The sequence below is a fragment of the Notolabrus celidotus genome, chromosome 21 (genome assembly GCF_009762535.1).
Source record: "Notolabrus celidotus isolate fNotCel1 chromosome 21, fNotCel1.pri, whole genome shotgun sequence".
NCBI lineage: Eukaryota > Metazoa > Chordata > Actinopteri > Labriformes > Labridae > Notolabrus > Notolabrus celidotus.
In genome coordinates, this window is record NC_048292.1 from 8,710,666 (window position 1) to 8,730,537 (window position 19,872).

The window sequence follows — 19,872 nt, forward strand, 5'->3', positions numbered from 1 at the left end:
GTAGTAAATTGATTCAATTTCCTTATCTTACTGTGTGAAAGAGTTTAAAGAAACTTAAACAAATGTGGAACTTTTAAACTTTTACCAAAAATGTTTGGTGCTGATTCAGTAGCATCATCAAACCTTGTGTTTATAATGGTTAAGTACTCAAGCTGAATGTATTTCACCGGGAATATGACTTTGGTTTATGACAGTAGGCCATGCTGGGTATCTAACGGCCAAAGTGGGTTAAAAAATGTACATGAGCAGTCGATTAGGGAGAGTCAGTCTCTTGAGTCAAGAGATAAGACATGAGAGAGGGAGGTATAACATCCTTCCATCACTCCACCCCTCCTATAGTTTCCTCCATCTGTGCAATCTTAAAGACTGCAGTAGCATAACTTATATTATTGAAAATAAAAAGCAAAGAATTGTAGTGCCCTTGATCTGACTTCTTTTAATGCTCTGTCTCACAGATGTCATTATTGTCACTTTATTCCTCTACTTCTGTATATGTACCACACACTTTCCTCCTCCTCCCATTTCCCTCCCCTCTCCTCTTCCGCTCTGTAAAGATCAAAGCTAGTCTCAAGGCTAGTGGACAGCATAAAACAGTCTCCACTGTCCCATTACGCAGATCGTTACCATGTCTGCCTCCTAAAATCGCTGTCGAGGAGCCATGTCTGCATAAGACAAGATGCATGACAGATGGTTACAATTATCATGTCTTATTCAATCTAAATGATGACATGCGAGGTCAACTGCTTTTGGGTTATTTGTAAAATAAAGTTGTGGGGTAACATTTTATAGGACATTACTGTGTTTGAAAACTAAAGGGACATGTCCACTGTACCAGTTCAACATACCCAAAAAAAATGAAAGAGTTGAGTGTGACTTGTTTTAAATGCTCTAATAATAAAATTAACTTTAAAACTGCAATAATTTAAAGAGAAATTCCACACACTAAATCAACCACTTAGTGTAATGGGTAAAGAGTTGTTTGTCAGGCTGAAAAAATTGTGAAAATTTGCAGTTCCCTGACACATAGAAGAGTGTTTTAGCCTCTTTCAGCTAATTGTTTTGGTTTTTCAGACTCATGGTGTATAGTTTCATTTTCCCTTATCAGCAAGGCAGCTGTTTTTATTGAAGAAATACAAGACATACAAGTGTACTGTGTCTGCCAAGCACAAACCAGTAGACCAACAAATTAGATGGCTAGCTTGCTGACAAGGTAAAGATTTAGCTGAAGTTTAATAAGAGATTTCTTTTAGGAGATGGTGGAGACCCAAAATGGAGCAAAAAAAAAAAATCTGAAGTCGGGACTTTAAACGAAACAGCTGATAGTGACTTTATTTTAATGTTACCTGCTATTTGACTATTTGATGTGTGGCAACAGTTTGCTGATTTTAAATGTTGCTTTTTAAAGTTTGTTGCACCCTTTCCAAGCACGTGTCCAGCTTTAAATAAACCCAGCAAGCAACCAAACAGGAAGTGTTCAAGGTGAAAAGATAACTTTTTGTACACCAGTATGAGAAACCAACTTATTTTCTTCTTCTTGACTTCGTTTCCAGCTGCATTCGCAGGCCTGCTGTACCTCCGCGAGCTCGACCTGTCCAACAACAGCCTCCATTACTTCCAGTACGGCGTACTAGAGGACCTCTACTTTCTACGGAAGCTCACACTAAACAACAACCCCTGGATCTGCGACTACAACATCCACTACCTTATCTACTGGCTCAAGCATCACCCTGGTGTCTCCCACACCGGCCTGATCTGCTCTGAGCCGAAAGAATTCAAGGGGTGGCGCGTTGAGGATTACGTCAAGACCTACAACGGGGAATGTCCTAAGGATAGACAAACTGGAGGGATGGATACAGGACAGGGAGAGCAAGGAGGGACAGAAAATGATGCTCAGGAGGTGGCTGGGGAGACACCGGGTGAGGGGCAGGGTGGGCGTCTGCCTCGGCCGCTGAAAGAGAAGAAGAACAACGGGATTGAAATCATCAGGTTGAGTTAGAATGGAGGTGGATGAGTGGACGGTGAGAAGAGATGGATTAACATTGAGGTCTGTTGACGGGCTGAAGAATGGATTTTTTTCAAAAGGTAGATTCAGAGATTTGTTTTTAAATCCCTTTGATTTGTTAGAGTACCAGATGGGGATACAGTTCATTGTTTTTGTGTGTTTTATAGCAAAAAAGGGGGCATTTTTTTAAAAAGTTTGTTACTTTTAACATCATAATTCTTCAACATTTACACTTTAAGAAAGGTTTTAGAGTTACCAATTAAACTTTTGTTCCCAATTTCTGATCTGATCAGTATCAGATCTAATTCCCCAAACATAAAATCTTTTAATTTCCTATGCAGTTAACCACAGTTGCTTTTTTTCTGTTGTGACATATTGAGGCCAGAAAACCCTTCTTTAATGTAATATTTGTTTTCCTTTATATTGATTAATGTCCGACAGTGTCTCCATGTGTTCTGGAAATAAAATTGGGTTTATTTTTTCTGAAAGTGTGATTTTCTTAGTGATGGATGGATGGACAGATCTGATGGATGGGAAAATGTAGGTAGACATATTGAACTTGTTGACCTACCTAAGCACCACCAGTAAGCCATTAATTGTGACCATAAGCAGATGTATTGTGTCATGCAGTGACTCAGAGTTCAGTAAGGTTGTGTTAGTTTCCAGATACACCTAAGAGAGAATCTGCCAAGCACATAACAAGCCATATTTCTGTTAGCATGCTAAATCATGGCAATGGCTTTATATTAGATCTTCATTGTGACTGCAGTGGAAACTTTGAGTTAGGTAATTCCAAGGTTGTGAATCACTAAAGACTATACTCTTTAAATCAGTCCACAGGTTACAATTCAGTACACAAAGCTTGCTACATGCATCCCAAAAGAACTGTCTCCTGCCAATGTTTATTCTTTTCAAAGCAAGAGGCGAGAAAGATGATGATCACTGATTGTCAACTGGCGCCACCTAGTGTACGGGAGACAAACACACAGTAAGGGGGAGGAATTTGCTCTGATAGGTAGTTATTTATTGCTTGTGAGATGGAAGAGATTTTTTCTTTTCGTTACCAAGGCTGTTTTTTTTGTATCAGGTGAGAGATGTTGAACATGCTGCACACACATAGGCTGAAATACACACATGCACAAACATGATCTTATGGGCATGCACTAATGGAGAGCTGTCAGAGTGAAGGGTCAGGGGGTTTGAGCATGGATGAGCAGCTTGGGATGTGGTACCTGGCCTAAGGGCACCTTGGAGGTGGAGTGGCACCTCTCCAGCTGCCAGTACAATTTCCAAGCTTGGCTCATACCAGGACTCAAACAAGCAACCCTCTGATTCCCAAGCCAATTGGCTAATGACTGAACTTCAGCTGCCCCAAAATTAGATGCTGCAACAATTGTCGTAGATTCAAGACTGACGTATGTTGCCAAGGCACAGGGTTGAATGTGACCCTTGTTAATTGTTTGTTAGCAAGGTCACATATGTTTGTTATGACATCCCCATGAGATTCCTCGTCTACACAGAGCAACCAACCTGCACTGACAGGTATTTATAACAGCACAGTGCCCTCTAGTGTTCACAACAATTTCATGAAGTCAATTTTTCATGGTTTTCCTCCCATTCCAACTTTACCCTGCCTCACAACCTCAGTTGATTAGAAAAATAAGAAGCTTTTTTTACAGACAATAATAAACTTTATTTTTGTTTGTGACTGACACAAAAGTGAAACAAAAATTCACAGTGTTCAGGCTTGCAGCAGATTCTCAAGGATATTGTTATTCAGGGTGCAGCAGCAGAGGATCAATCGAATAATTAAGGCACTGCAAGAAGTCACTCGGGTCAAATACTCAGAGTCTAAATGAGTCCTTCCCTGCATTCAATGTAGCAAGTGGACTGCATTTTACAAAATAAAAGACATCAGCTGGTTTAGAGACTGCTGAAATGAGTACATTCTGTGGTAATAAAGTTACCACATTAATGCCTTAGATTAATGTCAGATTTGATTAATTTAACAGTCTTCCTGATTTACATGGATATAGCTGATATGAATGAGGTTGGCTGACTCTTGCATTGTCAAACAAGCCCAGTTTGACTCTCTTGTCCTTGTAGCATTCTCTCAGTTAAGGTAAGTCACAGAAAAGTACACAGAATTTCAACACTTAAATAACTTCCAAAACTTCCTAGATTCAAAGATTCTTCGTTCATGAGGCCTTGCAAGTTCTCCTCTGACATCTCTTTCTTCCTCTTCTTCAACATTTAAAATGTTGAAAAGTGTCTTTCTCTCTTCCTCATACATCATACTGGCAACTCTTAGCTTTGGTCCCTGTATTGTCCAAGTTACAATCAGCAGCAGCCCTTCTTCTCTGGTGGTGGTGGTGTGTAGGCACCGACCGTGCCGTTGACAGGCCGTGAGTTGGACCTGAGCAGAACCCGAGGGTTCTCGACATTCCCAAGGTCTCCCTGCTGGACAAGAAGGCCATTTCGAACCAGCAGCTCTCTGGCCATCATCATAAAGGCTTCTTCTACATTCTGACTCTCCTGGAAACACAGAAGAAGAATTAGTATGACACTTTGAAACAAAGTCAAGACTTGTGTGTTTCCTTAATATGCTTATTACCTTAGCGGATGTTTCTAGAGCAGCTAGTATGCCTCTCTCTTTCGCCATGCTGCAGGCTTTCTGAAACGGGACCTGACGCTCGTCCTCCAGGTCACATTTGTTACCTAGATGGAGACAAACATGTAGGACATTAACCCTCCTGTTATGTTTCTTTCTCAGGAACAGCAATAATGTTCCTGGGTCAATTTAACCCGGGGCATATTTAATTATCCAAAAGTGTCAGAACCCCAAAAAATCCCAATACACATATTTTTAATCTCATTATTAACTCCATTACTAACCATTCAAATCAATATTTAGTGCAAGTGTTCTTTAATTCTCACAGATCATGGTTTAATGAGGATATCTCACTTGTTCTTAATGGAAACTCATGTTAAAAAGGTGTGTGTGTGCATTTGTGTGTGATTGGGGTGAAATAAGTCACACAGTTGCAAAGAAACAACTAGTCTTTGACACTTCTGACCCCTTTTAGCCTTCACTTTGGCCGGGTCAAATTGACCCACAAACAGTATCTATATCTATAAACATGCAGGGGGGTTGCAAATATGTGAAATCAACCATTTTCATTTTCTATGTTGATTTCACTTATTAAGCCAAGCAGAAGTTTCATACCGGAAAATAATTTTAACAATATATATATATTTTTTTCAACTTTAAAAAGGGTCAATTTGACCCGCAAAATAACAGGAGGGTGAACTCAATCTGATCCTTGATACCAAACAAGAGTCTGTATTAACAAAGGTCTGCTGATGTTATCTTCAGTGCACCTAATCTACAAGCTAAGGCCAACACTTGCACATGCTCTAGTCTGGACAGGACTGGACAGGACTGTACAGCTGCAAATACGTGGTTTAAAAAGTTAAAGTTGCAGCCAAATGCTTGAGGTCAGATTTTTTTTACAGGTTGGGATTGATTGCAAATTTTTCTGACACAGTTTTAATGTATTTGGTGCATTATGCTAGCAATTTCAATGCTCAAGATGAGTTCCATAAGGTTTTATACTCGTTTTTGCACAAGGAAACCCAAATTAAATTGAATATTGTGCATCATATGTGAGTGTTATTAGCAGAACAAAGGTGAAAAGGGTTTAAAAGAGCTGATTATATGACAGTGAGACAGGTTCACCCTTGGACTTTTTTATAATTTAAAGATTTGGCACACTGACATACTCTTAATTTAGGGGATGTTGTCTTTAAATAGCATTATGTTTCTGCTATTTTACACACACTGTTTCCAAGCACTCACAGTCTCTTAGTCTCACTCTCACTCACCTATGAGAACCAGCACTACATTGGACGCTCCGTAGTTCTCCACCTCTTTGATCCAGTGATTCACTGAGTCAAAGGTGGGGTGTCGTGTGATATCATAGGCGATGATGGCGCCATGTGCGCTGCGGTAGTAACTCTGAGTGATGGTCCGAAACCTCTCCTGACCTGCTGTGTCCCACACCTGCATCTGTGGCACACACACAGACATACACAAGGCGTCAACTTAAGCAAATATACACATGAATGGATGTGTGGCTGATGTGCACATGAAAATAAAACGTTACAGACATTAAAACATGAGTGTTTCGTGTGAATGTGTGTTGGTTAGTAGTGTGTTTAGACTTCTTGGTGTCCCTCTGCAGAGTATTCCCTGAGCATCTGACAGACTCACATGGTAACTGCTGTTATAGCAACCAAAACACACCCACAAGCTCATCCTGTCTGTTTGTGTTGATGGTTGGAACCAAGTCTTTTGCTATCTTGGACTGAGTCAGGGCCTGGTTGGTTAAAAGCAATCTGATTTGATCAGATCTTAAGATGGGCTAGTTCAAAAGAAAATCTGGATTTTTAAAAAATAATTCGATAAAACCTCCAGTTTGTGTGGTTCAACATTTTGAGTGCGATAACATCATTTTTGATCCAAAAAAAAAGACTGAACTGAGAGGTTGATCAAGGCTTGATTTCTACAGCAGTGTGAAGACCTATCTTTAAATTTTGCACTTACATGTTTTAATTAGCCACAGTGACATAACAATCATGTACTCATCACACTTAAATATAACCACCTTCATAGTGTGGTGCTTTTAGCTATTTATATTTTATTATTGTGTTGGTAGTTTTGATGTAAATGTATCCCTGTTGTTTTATTGTAGTTATGTATTATTGTGTAGCTGTTAAAATGATCTACCATTTGTTTTTAAAAGAGGCATCACCTCTGTCTCCTGCCCAGGGACTACAGATGTAAATTAGCTGCTAGCTAACTCTGGTACAACTAAATGGCTGTACACTGTCCCTGTTGAAATAAACAAATAAATAAAAAATAAATAAAAAAATTAGTAAAGTACACATTAGGGTTGAAATAAATCATTTTTTCCTATAAAATAATTAACTGAATATTTTTTTATATCAAGTATAGAATATTCAACCAAAAACAAACAGCACAATCTGTTAGTTTGCTTCTTTAAGTACAAAGTGTTTTATCTCATTCGGAGCACCAATCCAGTTTTGGTAATCTTAAAAAAGTCTTAATCCACTTAAGGTTGATCTGATGCAAGTTTCTTAGGGGGAAAAATAGGACAAAAAGGAGATGAATTTCCTGGATAGCAAAAAATATGTATTTCCAAATCCTAATTATTTGATCCAGATTTTATTTTATGAACAATCGAACACAGTAATAGCATTTTTTTTTTACCTTTTTTTTTTTTTAGAAATAAAAGCTCAAATCTTCACACTTCTGGATCTAAAGAACTGTTGTGAAAGCACTGAGAAATTTAAACCCTTTTGGTTCATTGCCAGTAATTTGCCTCTTTTTCTACCTTGATTTCTTCAACACACTTCAGTCTTACAGGGTTAACTGGTTTCTGCTTTATAAAAAACGCAGGCAAAGACATTACCAACCGTAGTATAACAATTCTTTGAGGCTGAGTTTAAGCATTGGATTGATAAGATGCTGAGTTTAAGCATTGGATGGCTAAGATGCTAAGTTTAAGCATTGGATTGCTAGTATTCATTCATGATTGCAGCAACCAAACCATCAAATAGGTAGATGATCCTAGAAAAACCTTTTCCCTATGCGTACAGACAGTGACAGCACAGCTTCAGCTTCTCACTGACATAGATGTAGGAGTACAGAAGTGAAACGTACACAGTATAGGATGACTCAGTAACATGTAGCCTCAGGCTTGCATCATCAAGCTGTAGTTGAGGTACACAGACAAAGAAGAGCTATAATTACTTGGACTCATATGAACCCTTAAATCTTTACGACTCCATAGTAATTGTGTTGCTCTTATAACCTTGAGGCAACCATTTACAATGTTATTAAAAACCATCTCACTAACATATATTAGTATGTTAGACTGAACATTGTAGTTTTCTTATAACCATTTAGGATTTATGATGTATGTTCCTACTTAAAAACAGTTCAGTTAATGACCTGTTTGTTTAAACAAGACAGCATACCATGAATTTGTACGCTACAGTCACCTAACTGGCTCGTCTACAGTAGAATACAGTTAGTGGAGGTGTGTTTATGTGTTTGTGTTAAACAACAGACTAACAGAAAAACTCAAGTGGACACAGAAAACATCCAAAATGACTTGCAGAACGTGACTTTAGTTGACCATTCAGGGCACCCATACCCCAAAACTTCAACTATTAGAGCTTTGAAATGGAGGTTTTTCAGGCAAACAGTACTCATATTAAAAGCTGACTTTTGATGCATGTGTTGGTAATAACTGTGACCTAAAATTGCTCAGTTCCTTTTCTAACCTGATGACAGCACAGCAAAGTAACTCCAGGTTTATTTTGATCTGCACAAAAGCTCAAACAGCAGAGAAACCTGACAAACAGGTCCTGCATGTGAGCAGCTGGTCTGACTAGTTTTTGAGCTGAGTTTAACTGACACTGCAACCAAAGGACGCCTCTGTCACTGTGGTGTTATTTACCCCCCCAATCCTAGAAAATCCATCACATGTGACCTTTGTGCTCTTGAAAGAAGCAGATTTTTTTTTCTTTGCTTTTCATTCAATGTTTGTCTAAAAGGCCTGTTACCATGCTGTGCAGACTGTCACTGTCAGAGCCAGCTGACTCTGCAACAGCCATGATAAGGATCAGGGCATTGAGCAGGCGTTACAGGAGCAGAATGAAGATCAAATTCAAGACTTCTGAAGACCTTTGTAACACCAAATAAGATGCTACTTTAACGTCTGTTTTACTGTCATATAGGACTAATTATAAATATATAATGTAAAAAGTAGGATGGACCATATGGCCCGGAATTATTCATCAGTGTATCAGGTTATGGCTTACTTTTAACATGTACTCAAGAAGTACTGAATATGATCTTTACAAGCTTGTTAGGAAACTGAATTCAATGTTTTGTTCAAGGCTTTTAAGACCCTGAAGATTTGCAAAACACCATTTGATGTATCCTTTTCTAATGCCTAACCTTGAAGGACCACTACAAATTGTGAAACTCTCATTATTTTTTGTTTTATTTTTGGAAATTAAATTCCCCACCTTGGCTGGTTACATAGAAAGGTGCCATATGGCAGGATGTGCTTGATATCTAAAGCCTCACCACAACACACAAAAGCACCCCTGCTTTTACTTTAAATGAAAATACATACAGCATATAAAACCTACCTTGATTTTCTTCCCCTCTATATCCAAAGTCCGCACACTGAAATCTACTCCGATGGTGTTCTGCTGTCTCTCAGAGAAAAACCCTGACTTAAAGTTTTGGACCACGCAGGTCTTCCCAACATTAGAGTCTCCGATCAGAATGATCTTAAACAAAAAGTCAAAGGAGTCATCATGCTCAGGTCCCGGGCTCTGCATGATGGAGCGTTTGTCTCTTATGGACAAGTGAGAATGGAAGAAATGACCCCCCTCTTGTAGCAGAGATCAGATGGTATGTTGAGGCCTAGAGATGCTGAGTTATCTTTATGCTTCAATAACAAAGAAAAATGCTATTTTGTTGCAGTCTTTATCCAGATGAACCCCAAAACTACAAAGCAACTCCACTGTTTATCCTTCAGGAAAGAGTCCTCAGGTTAGATATCCAACAGCAGGGTAAGTGTAGTTAGATCTGTCCACATGCAGGCTGGAAAACCAGTTTCGGTTTGTGAGAAATTTCGTTGTCAAGATGTAAATAGACGCTGCTCAGAGCTGTGAAAGCAACTGGTAATGCATTTTCCAAATGAAAAAAAAAAACCACTGTCTAATGTAGATTGTATTCCTCCATCTGCAGCCACTTCTCTGAGAAGAACACTGCTCCTTTCACCTCCTTCTCAGGTGTTGACCCACTTTATGGCCCACAGCAAAACAGAGCATGAAAACACATCCCATCCTTTTGGTTCACTCCTCCTGTGCCGTCTGTTGAAGAAGGAACTTCCTGTTAAGTATAATAGAATTAAACAAGATGCTGACTAAAGCGCAGGTTCCTGTCTGATCAACCTGCTCCTTTTTCACACACGTGTGTGTCAGCACTCTCTCTCTTTTTCTCTCTCTTTTTCTGTCAGTTTTTCTCGTCCCTGCTGTGTAAAAGCCTCCCGCCCCTCTTGCTCTCTCTCTCTCTCTTTTTGCAGCACCTGTTGAAACAATAGGAACCTGCCCTACCTGTTCTAGGAGAAGTCCAGCCCTGCTGCAGCTGTGGGATCATGGGAAATGAAGTCATTTGCCAGTTGACTCCATGCATGCTGAAACCCAGAGAGAATTGTTTCAAATATTGGCCAACATCTGAGACATTATGCAAAAAATGAAGTAAAGCCATAACAAGGAACTTCTATATTGACAAATAATCAGATGTGAAGAAGTGTGAAGAAGTGATGGGATGTACAGAAGCCTGAAGCAGACAGTCATACATTTTATTTACTCCATTTAGGTAAGGTTACTGTATTTACACCAGGAGGTAGATTTGGAGTCGGTCTCCTTTTACATAAACTATCAACAAGAAAAGGCAAGATATGACGTGGATAAGAGGATAACCCCAATTATGTGGGTTAATTAAACTCCCACAGATAAAGTACATTAAACGGATAGTTTAAAGTACTTTCGAAGTGTGGTCATTTTTCATGTGTTGCTTAAAATTATGATAAACTCTCTTCATGAATGCATGTTGTGTCTGCAAACAGAATTAGAAAAAACATTCAAGTAAAGCACTGAAAATGTTCTAAATAGAGCATACACTCACAGACATTCAATTTTAGGCCAAGGTTAAACATATACTTTGTGGTAGACTTGACCCTGTCCTGGAAAAGTGGTGGAAAGCCTAGCTTCTGCACAGGTTCTCCAATCAGTTTCACAACAAAGAAGCCAAGCTGACCAGCATCCCCTGTGGGTAATGTACTTACTATTGACAAGTACCTCAAACAGCCTTGCTTAAAACTGACGATAAACAAAAATGCATCCCTTTAAGTATAGTAATTCAAGATTCTGTGAGGTTTGCTTTAATTTGGAGCCCCTTGTGGGTAAAGTTGAAGTCTTATCTCTCTGCTGATTTTGTTCTGCATATACAAATGTCCTGTGTGTAGTGACTGCCTGTTATTCCTGTCTGAATGTACGTCATATTCCCCATTGTTAACATCTCGACCTGTTTAAACAGAAATATAATTTTCATTTTGTATAAATCTTCATATGCACATTGTATTTCACATCATCAAAGGCTTTATGATACATTTGCAGCTGCACAAGGAAAGAACACTAGTTTAAAGGAAAAAGGAACACTAAATATTGCATATCCATTGGAGTGAAAATGAGAAAAAATGCATTTATGTAATAGCTTCATCATATTAAGAGCTGCATGAAGGCACTCAGGTCATGTTTGGGTTGTTGTTTTTTTCTGTAGTCAAGTATTTTCAGACACAACATGTTAGGATATGACTGCTTTTATTACCAGTTGAACTGTGGAATTGCTTTTAGGTCAGGGGAAGAAAACTCATTACATTTTCTATTTTCAAGGTTTTATTTCAAGGTTAGCTACTATTTTTCTCTATATTTTTTACTATAATGGGTAAAATATACTGTTTTTAGATAACTTGGAAAAAAAAGAACCATTCTGGAAGACATCTCACATCCCCCCAAGGGGGTCCCGATCCCCAATTTGGGAACCCCTGTTTTAGATCAACATGTTTGGATTAGGAATTAACAAAACATGTAATCTATCATAAAGTTTAATAAATACAACTGAATTCAAAGAAAATAACCACAACCATCTATATGCAATAAAAAAAATCCCGTGTCCATTAATGCACCATTATTTTTCTTGAATGAATGGCTCTGACTGTGCCTGCAAATGATTTCGATGCGCTGATCCGTATGAGTCCAGGATTTCCGAGTGTACTTGAAAGCAGCACAGAGCATCCTCATCCAGTACATCACAGTGACGTCCCGTGCGGATAGATGCTCAGATAGATAGATTCCCTCGCTGCTTTAGTGTATCGTAGCTCTGCAGATATAATTATTTTACATGTGAAAGATCGTGTTACAGCTCTGGAGAGAAGCAGCAGCATGCAGCGGAACGCGGTGATCGTGGTGGCGGACAAAACGAGCCTGAAAAGGCCGTTTATTTTTGCAAATGCTGTACATATGGTAGGTGATTTTTTTTTTCTTCCTCCTGTTCAATGCATATCAACCTAAGAGGCCTTTTGATTGCATTAAATGTTTCTGGTTAAATCTTTGTTTTTCTGCTAAGATTTTGACCCAAATAAGAAGTCAGTTTATTATTAACACAAATAAGACTCGGGCTGTATGCTTGGGTTGTCTGTCCCTTAAACAAACATCCTGCAGAGAATCCCCTCCCATCAAAATATGCACAATGTGGCTACTGCAGTATATGTTTCATCCAAATGTTTTTAAGCAAAGATAATCTTTGGAGAGGATCACTTCATCATCAGAATGCCAAACTCTCATTTCTACAATCTTATATTTCATCTCCTCTCATTTCCAAATTTCTTCATTGTATTAAATCACAAATGTGTTTGTCTTTCTTAGCAGTGAGTCTTGAGCCATATGCGGTGAAAGGTTTCGTTTTGGCTCTTATCACTGCCCTAAAAAAGGGTATTACTCCAGTTGTAGGCTAATCCGGGATAGCATTAGCCCTTAAATGAACCAAAGTGCTGCTTTAAGAGGATGACTTCTGAAAAGGAAAGCTTAATCTTAAGGATTTTAGAGATGTCAATTGTGAGATTTGAGTGTTTTCCTTCTCTATGTCTGTACACCCTTTAAAAAACTCCCCTATCTTCTTCACTTGCTATAGTGTTCAAATTAACATATTTGTATGTTTTTCATCCACAGGCGCTGTGTTTCTTCATGTTGACCATGACAGTAGCGTGGCACAGAGAACTCATCCAGACTGGCAAAGTAAGGCTGATGTCATACGCCCTCCTGACCAGATAAAAACTATTTCCTCAGCAGATATCGTCTTTTATTTGAGCCATAGCTACAGTATTGGGAGGTTCTAAAGAAGCAAGAGAGTTGCTGAGGTCAACGAGAACAAGGAGAGAATTATTAATGCATGGCTTCCATCAATACTTCCTTAAAACACCACAGCAGCACTTTTTTGTATTCTCTTTTTCTCTCTTAGACTTGAGTTCAAGCTCTTATGTTGGCACAAATCTTCCAGTTAAAATATCCTTGGGAAAGACTGAATTATCTTCAGGGGTATCACTATGCAGCTGTCCCTGACCTTTGATGTCTTTTGTAGTAATGCTGTCTTGAAACTGCATCAATTGCAGCAAAATGATGTAAAATTCTGCTCTTATTTTGTTAGAAAGACAATGCCGTGTAATGCCAGTGTCATTATTTTGCCCTCAGCTGGTGTCCACTGCCTCAGTTGTGATCATGTACGTCATGGAGATCGGCTGCCTGCTGCTCTCGATTCTTGGTGTGTTTGGAGCTTTAAAGGGAAAAAGATGGTGTTTGATACTGGTAAAAAAAAACTGCTCTGCTCATTTTATTGGACAATAATTGTTCATATAGGGTATCTGGAAATAATGTGTCCCTCATTAACTTTTGTTTTGTGTGTGCAGTATGCAGCTGGGATGGCAGCAGCCAGTCAAACAATCATTGTAAGAACAGCACTGAGTTACCAGGATGTGTATGAGGTAAAGTACTCTAATGTCCTGCTTTAACAATATTACATGAAATCCTGGAATAAAACAGACCCTGCAGATTAATATGTGGCTTGAGGCACAGTATGTCTTCAAATTCAAAGAAAGGTATGATATCTCCCTCACCACAGAAACGTGTGGCTCGTGAGGAGGCAAAGTTGCTCTCCATGATGCCGCTCAGTGGAACCAGCAAAGCAAACAGGACGCTGCTTTACAGTATTCAAGAAGAGGTAAACAGCTGTTTTTTTCATTCAAAGTTCAATATTAGGACTTGCAATCGCATCTTTCAAATAAAAGTTCCTATTAAAATTGTAAAGCACTTCTTACCAGTGTCTTGGGAATCAAATGATCATGGTTACAATAGTGGCAATTCATATGTGCAGTCATTGGATGCGATGCAAATTATATGAAGCAGGTCCTCATCCACTACAGTGTTAGTTAACATGCAAAACATAGCCACCCATGAAGCTATTGCTGTTGAAAGTTTGTTGCTTGTAGAGTTGTCCAGGCATCTCTGTTGCAAACTATCAAGCATGGCCTGCCTTTGGCGAGGGGGGAGGAGGACTCTCTGCATCAGCTGTGTGCTTGGCCAGCAAGTGGTATTTGAGACTTGATTTACTCCGGTGGTAACTCACTTCACATCGACAGTAAATGCAAACATATTTGTCGAGAGAACCATCTGGCAGAGCTTTGTAGCTCAACCTTCCATCAATCAGACTTAAATTTTAAAGCCCCTTTTCATACAAAAGTATGAAAAAAATGTTTCAGCTTGCCATCCAAAATCTGACTGATGCTTCGCTTTCTGATTTCCCACGGGATGGGCTGAGGGTCATAATCACAGAACACTCATTTTGTGTGTCCATTTGTTGTGTTTCAACATTTGTGGACGAATAGCTAGTATATGACTTAATCCTGCTCCAATTCCCTCATAGAAAACATCTTCTTATCACGCTACTATTGGTTTCTTAGTAGAGATCACTTATTTGCACCTTTAATTATCCCTTTCTAATGTCATAAAATAATTGAAAAGAAAGAAAAATAACATTAAACATAGAACCTTGTGATGGATTCTGCCACTTCTATTGTCCTTTAATTCTTTGTCTCATTTCTCTTTGGGGGAAATTAAGTATGCTTTTACAGTTCCCCAAAATGCTTTTGGGCAACAGAACAGGAATTATGATGTTGCTGCTTAGCTTATATCTACAGTTAGCCTGCACAATGAGCCCTGTTTTACAAATTTGTTTTACATTTAGGCATATTAGCAACATTAAGAATTTCCCAAATTAGCCTTAAGCAGTTCTAATTAATAATAAAGTCGTGGTTGTACAGACTACTATAGCTGTATTTCTTTGAAAGCTCAGGAAACCAGGAATTGTCACAATTTTTAAGCAAGTTCTCAAGTTTTCTATGACGTCCAAGAGAATTCCTGGTGATGTATTTCTTGATTTCCTCAGAAAGTGTAGGTCAAGCTGAATCTAAAAATAGTTGGATCATGTCTCAGATTTGACTGAGATATGACTCAGAACAACCCCCCCTGGGGAGGCCACGTCACAGTTTGAGAACCTCTGTAACACAACCTGCACTCCTAATGCTATCACACAACCACACAGTGCTGTTCCTGGCCTCCCACACTTGGTGGTTTTAACTCTTTTTGCTTGTAACATGCAAAGACTAATTAGCTTAGCTAGCATATAGAGATAGTTTAGGGTTTTTTGGGGAACATTTTCTTTGACCAACCGAGTATGAAAACACCAAATCCCTCACTGCCTGTAGGAAAATAGCTCCAAGAAGAATAAAGGAAAAAAAAGAATCTGGGTAGGCTAGCAAAAGAACATTAGATGTGTGTTAGGTAACAACACACAAGCACACACAGCACTCAGGTGGCAATCAGATGCGAGTGAAGCCACACATGGAGTATATGTAGACTTGAGGGCATAGCCAGGAAAGCAGGTGTGTCCTTATTTATGAACTATCAACCTGCTTAATCATTTTGCAACTTTTAACTGAATATTAGAAAATAATGATTTATCACTGGATGCCAATATTTTAATGTGCTTTGAATGCATTATGGTCTCATTTATTTGTGTTGGATTTATGCTTTATCTGGTGTGTATGTTTGTTTGTCACCTCCAGTTCGAGTGCTGTGGTCTTATTGATGGCTACAAAGACTGGGGCTCCAACATCCCTCCCTCCTGTAACTGTCAATATCCAGGAAAATGTGTAAGTGTCAACTTTTATGTAAAAACAGTGCAAGTTAATTTGCTCGTAAAGCCGCACATTGTAAAATGTTTTTTTTTTAAAGTTGGACAAAGCTTTGCAAATTGTCCTCTGCTGACTTAAAATGTATCAGAAATGTACAATAATATTCCCTAGACCTTCACCAGGAAAAGCTTAGGAGAAAAGAGCATTCTAGAAAGAGTCTCCACCTCACCAGGTGAGGACAATCAGGGATAACGAGCTGTGACGCAATCAGTCCCACAGGCTGTGTTCAATGAGCCAATCAGAAGGCAACAACAACACAAACAAAATGAACATTAAAAAATCTATAATGGGCATATAGCATGTTCATTTATATTCACACACTGATTAATTTAAATCAAAATTCCAAACTAGTTATGTAAAAACATTTGTTGCATAAATACAACAATACCAATGGCTAATTTTAGGCTAATTCTATCAATATTTCACTGACAAAGCAGACCCAGAAATACAGTACATCTCTGAATATGTAGTAGGACACAATAATACAACACTGTAATACTGTCAAACCCAAGATTAATATAGTTAATTTAAAATATGTGAATATGGGGATCTGCAAAAGAATTGTAGAATTAAAAAAAACTGTTCACAACAATTGTTCAAAAAACAAAAGATAAAAACCTAACATCACTGTAAACACATAAACAACATGATGATTTATCAATAAATCCTGGCTGGTCACACTCAGTGCTAAAATTCACAGCATCACATTTGACGGCAGTCAATGGAGGAAAATACTCTGTAATGTGGAGAACTTAAGTTCTACATGTCCATTCACTGGCAGGTCACTACCTCTAGGTGGAACCATTTCTTTAAATCTGTTATGTATTTGTGGGACTTTTATGAAAACATAGAACATTTCATTCTTCACTGTTGGTACATTTTCATTATGGAGTGCTTAGGGATAACTAATTGTCATTTCCCCACATTCAGAGCATGTGGGAATTTGTCAACATTAAAACCAGAGCTAGATTTTTTTAATTTTCCATTGTTTAATGTACCTTTTTTTTTTAAACCTGTCTTACACTGGCATATTTACTTTTCAACAGATCCGACTACGGGGCAGTGCCACACTCGGAGCTCCAAAGAACCAGTATGTTTATCAAAGGGTAAAGGAACTTCACATTATTAATAACAATAATCTTACTGTCTATGTAGGTCGCTTCAGTTTACTTGAAATATGTTTCGGTTAGTGTTGTTCAGGAAAGACAAATTAGGAAATGAACTGGACTTATTTGCATTCATCGACTTTCCCTGCCATGATTAAAATAACCTGCTCATTCTTTTCACAGCCTTGCCTCCCAATATATGTCTCTGAGCTGAAGCTTGCATTCTCACTAGCGATGGGTATACAATTCGGGAGTGCTGTATTTTGGGTATGTAAGGTTTTTCCTTTTTTTTTTACATTTTTGTTTGTTAGAGATACACAAGTTTTCATTTTGACACCAATTAGCCTCACCTTAACCTGCATTTCCACTGCAGGAATTCATGCTGGGGTCTAGGAACCTTTTTTAGATTCCAGTGCCTTTTCACCACAAAAACCAGGTCCCAAATTTAGGTCCTGCTAACATAGTTGAAGACTTGAGGTGTTGAACAGTTCTTATTGGTTCAGTATTCATGGTAGTTTAAAATCTAGTTCTGAAAATCTGCAGTGAACTAGTAAGTTTGTTTTTTAGCCACTGATCTTCAGCACATTAATGGAGAAACATCAAGGGTGGAAACGCAGACAGGCGAGAGGAACCTTTTCTTAACTAGAAAGGTAGTTCCTGAGGTTAAAAGTTTCAGTAATTTTTGGTGGAAATGCGATTAAATGTAGCTTTTAATGGTCAGATTAAGGTTATGGTCAGTATTTACATTTTTTTAGCTGAAATTATTGTCTCCAGATATTTAAGTTTAATGATCTAATCTTTGCTTAATATGTTTCTACTGTTAACACGTTTCTACATATTGAACATGGGGTCTGGTTGTCAGATCTGACCCTAGACTTGCAGAAAACCATGTCAAACCAAGCTTTAAGCCCTGATGAACACCATTTTAAGCTAGCTCTTCCTTTTCTTTCCAGGTGGTTTTACTCGTCATGAGCATCAAGCTGATGGGCCAGATAAGACGGAAACAGGAGTTCATGGCTCTCCTCCAATCAAACAGATATGTTCCTGGTGCCTTCTAGTCACCTCATATGTTTTGATGGACACTTCCAATTCATTAGCAAGAATACCTTGTTTGAATTTGCACATGTAAACTATCTATGCTGTATACCATAATCTGGCTACTTTGTGCTATAGCAAAATATGTTATCATTTTCTAATAAATTATTGCATGTACCTGATATTGAAAAGTAATCTACATGCATAGATCAACTTCAGATAAGTCTTGTTTTGCCTCACTGCTGTAAAAACGATGCAGTTGAAAAATAATATTTATTAATGATTATATGTTCACATGCTGTTGTGACATCTCTAAAAGTTATGATACCTTAGCAAGTGTTTAATCAGCCAATTATTTTATTTGCTGGAGCCCAGTGGCGTAGTTTGTCTCTGGCAGCAAGTGTTGACCTATGTAGCTAATACTTTTTCTCAATAGGTCGCGGAGCAACAAGTACATATAAATGCATTTACTTTCCTAAAAGTTGGAAATCTGCACACATTTTTGTTTGTTTAAGGTTGTTTTTTATGCTGAAGCTTCATTCTGAATTTATTTATGTTTTCAGGTCAGTGTCGTCGTCATAATCCACAAAAATCTATATTTGATGCACATCACTGAAATGAACTACTATTAACTGGACCAACCTATTTATAAACATACATATTTAGATGCCTGTGCGAGTCTTACTTAAGCTCACTCATTGATTTTCCAGCATTAGAGCTACCAATAACCTTGAAATATATAAAAATTAATAACCTGTATGTAGCACCTTTCTTAAACAGTGTTTACAAAGTGTTTGATTGAAATGTAATCCTTTATATTATTACTGAGTAATGTATTCTTTGGGTAAATAATCAGGTTGACAGAGGAATGAGCTACAGCTCTCATTGGGACTCCAGAATGTCTTGATGCCTTGTTAAGCACATATGAACATTTCCCTCTCCATTTTTACTTTTTAAAGCACATTTAGTGGTTTGACTATATGTTACGTTCAAAGGGAGTAGAGAAGACTCCGTTTGGTTGCACATTCAGTAGACATGCAGTAAATCCTCAATTTATGCTTCCTAAATTTTGATTTAAGCTTTTAGAGTATGTTAGCAAGGCAGCAACGAACAGGCTCGAGAGGCTCATGTAGGAAAATGTGTCACCAAAACTGATGCCGCTCTCACCGAAGAAGCCTTTACGCCACATCACTTCTAATCCGACTTCCTGCATGAGCTGCCTGTGGTTCTAATGTCTCCTTGTCTAACATACTATTGAATGAACTCCATCTGAAACAGCAGATCCAATGTCTACCTGTGCACTTTAACCATTTATGCCTAATTAATGTGTTCTTGCAAAGTGTGGTGTTTTTTTTTATTTCTGTCATACACCGTTTTTTAATTTATGGAATGAACATATGTAATATTTTGTAAATAGCAGGAATAAAATATGTGATTCTTGTTCCTTTTATGTCTTGGATTTATTTCCCAGGGCTCAAAAACCTAAAGGTAATAAGGTTTGTAGAAATACTTTCTAAATATAAGTGAGCGTAGCTGTCAGATAAATACAGCAGATATGGTTTATACATACAAGCTAATTTACTGTTTCAACAGTATACCTAAAATAGTAGTAGTAAATGCCTACTCAAGCTACATATAAATAGCTCCACCTTGTCAAGCTTCACAACTGATATCCCTAATATTAGAGAAATATATTATACATTTCATTATTAAACATAGATTATGTTGACAGCTAAGACTGATCGAGGCAATT

General features: G+C 38.2%; 3 protein-coding genes across 4 annotated transcripts in view; 2 read left to right on the plus strand and 1 right to left on the minus strand.

The window, feature by feature from the left end:
* lrrc17 (leucine rich repeat containing 17) overlaps positions 1-2,490 on the plus strand; it is a 51,419-nt gene extending 48,929 nt beyond the window's left edge. For both annotated transcript variants that reach the window (XM_034674029.1, XM_034674028.1), the window contains exon 5: positions 1,551-2,490. In XM_034674029.1, the coding sequence (XP_034529920.1) occupies positions 1,551-1,996 (446 nt within the window). In that variant the 3' untranslated portion in view covers positions 1,997-2,490. The remainder of the gene's footprint in view (positions 1-1,550) is intronic.
* Positions 2,491-3,686: 1,196 nt separating this feature from the next.
* Positions 3,687-9,739, minus strand: LOC117804688 (ras-related protein Rab-19-like). Its single transcript, XM_034673007.1, has 4 exons — positions 9,251-9,739; positions 5,888-6,071; positions 4,617-4,720; positions 3,687-4,537 (listed from the first exon to the last, which is right to left on the minus strand). Exons 1-4 carry the CDS (start codon positions 9,443-9,445, stop codon positions 4,343-4,345), a joined length of 678 nt encoding a protein of 225 aa, XP_034528898.1. The 5' UTR covers positions 9,446-9,739; the 3' UTR covers positions 3,687-4,342.
* Positions 9,740-11,984: 2,245 nt separating this feature from the next.
* Positions 11,985-18,337, plus strand: LOC117804687 (tetraspanin-8-like). Its single transcript, XM_034673006.1, has 9 exons — positions 11,985-12,196; positions 12,902-12,967; positions 13,421-13,534; positions 13,636-13,710; positions 13,848-13,946; positions 15,850-15,936; positions 17,025-17,084; positions 17,268-17,351; positions 18,038-18,337. The coding sequence occupies exons 1-9, from the start codon at positions 12,116-12,118 to the stop codon at positions 18,140-18,142; spliced, it is 771 nt and encodes a 256-aa protein (XP_034528897.1). The 5' UTR covers positions 11,985-12,115; the 3' UTR covers positions 18,143-18,337.
* The last annotated feature ends 1,535 nt before the right edge of the window (positions 18,338-19,872 follow it).

Excerpts from the sequence above, each read along its gene's own strand:
- LOC117804688 (XM_034673007.1), bottom strand. The coding sequence starts at position 9,445 with ATGCAGAGCCCGGGACCTGAGCATGATGACTCCTTTGACTTTTTGTTT. Across the intron at positions 4,721-5,887 it reads TGTAGTGCTGGTTCTCATAG|GTAACAAATGTGACCTGGAG; the intron begins GTGAGTGAGAGT and ends GTCTCCATCTAG. Across the intron at positions 4,538-4,616 it reads CTCTAGAAACATCCGCTAAG|GAGAGTCAGAATGTAGAAGA; the intron begins GTAATAAGCATA and ends CTGTGTTTCCAG.
- LOC117804687 (XM_034673006.1), top strand. The coding sequence starts at position 12,116 with ATGCAGCGGAACGCGGTGATCGTGGTGGCGGACAAAACGAGCCTGAAA. Across the intron at positions 12,968-13,420 it reads AACTCATCCAGACTGGCAAA|CTGGTGTCCACTGCCTCAGT; the intron begins GTAAGGCTGATG and ends TTTTGCCCTCAG. Across the intron at positions 15,937-17,024 it reads GTCAATATCCAGGAAAATGT|ATCCGACTACGGGGCAGTGC; the intron begins GTAAGTGTCAAC and ends ACTTTTCAACAG.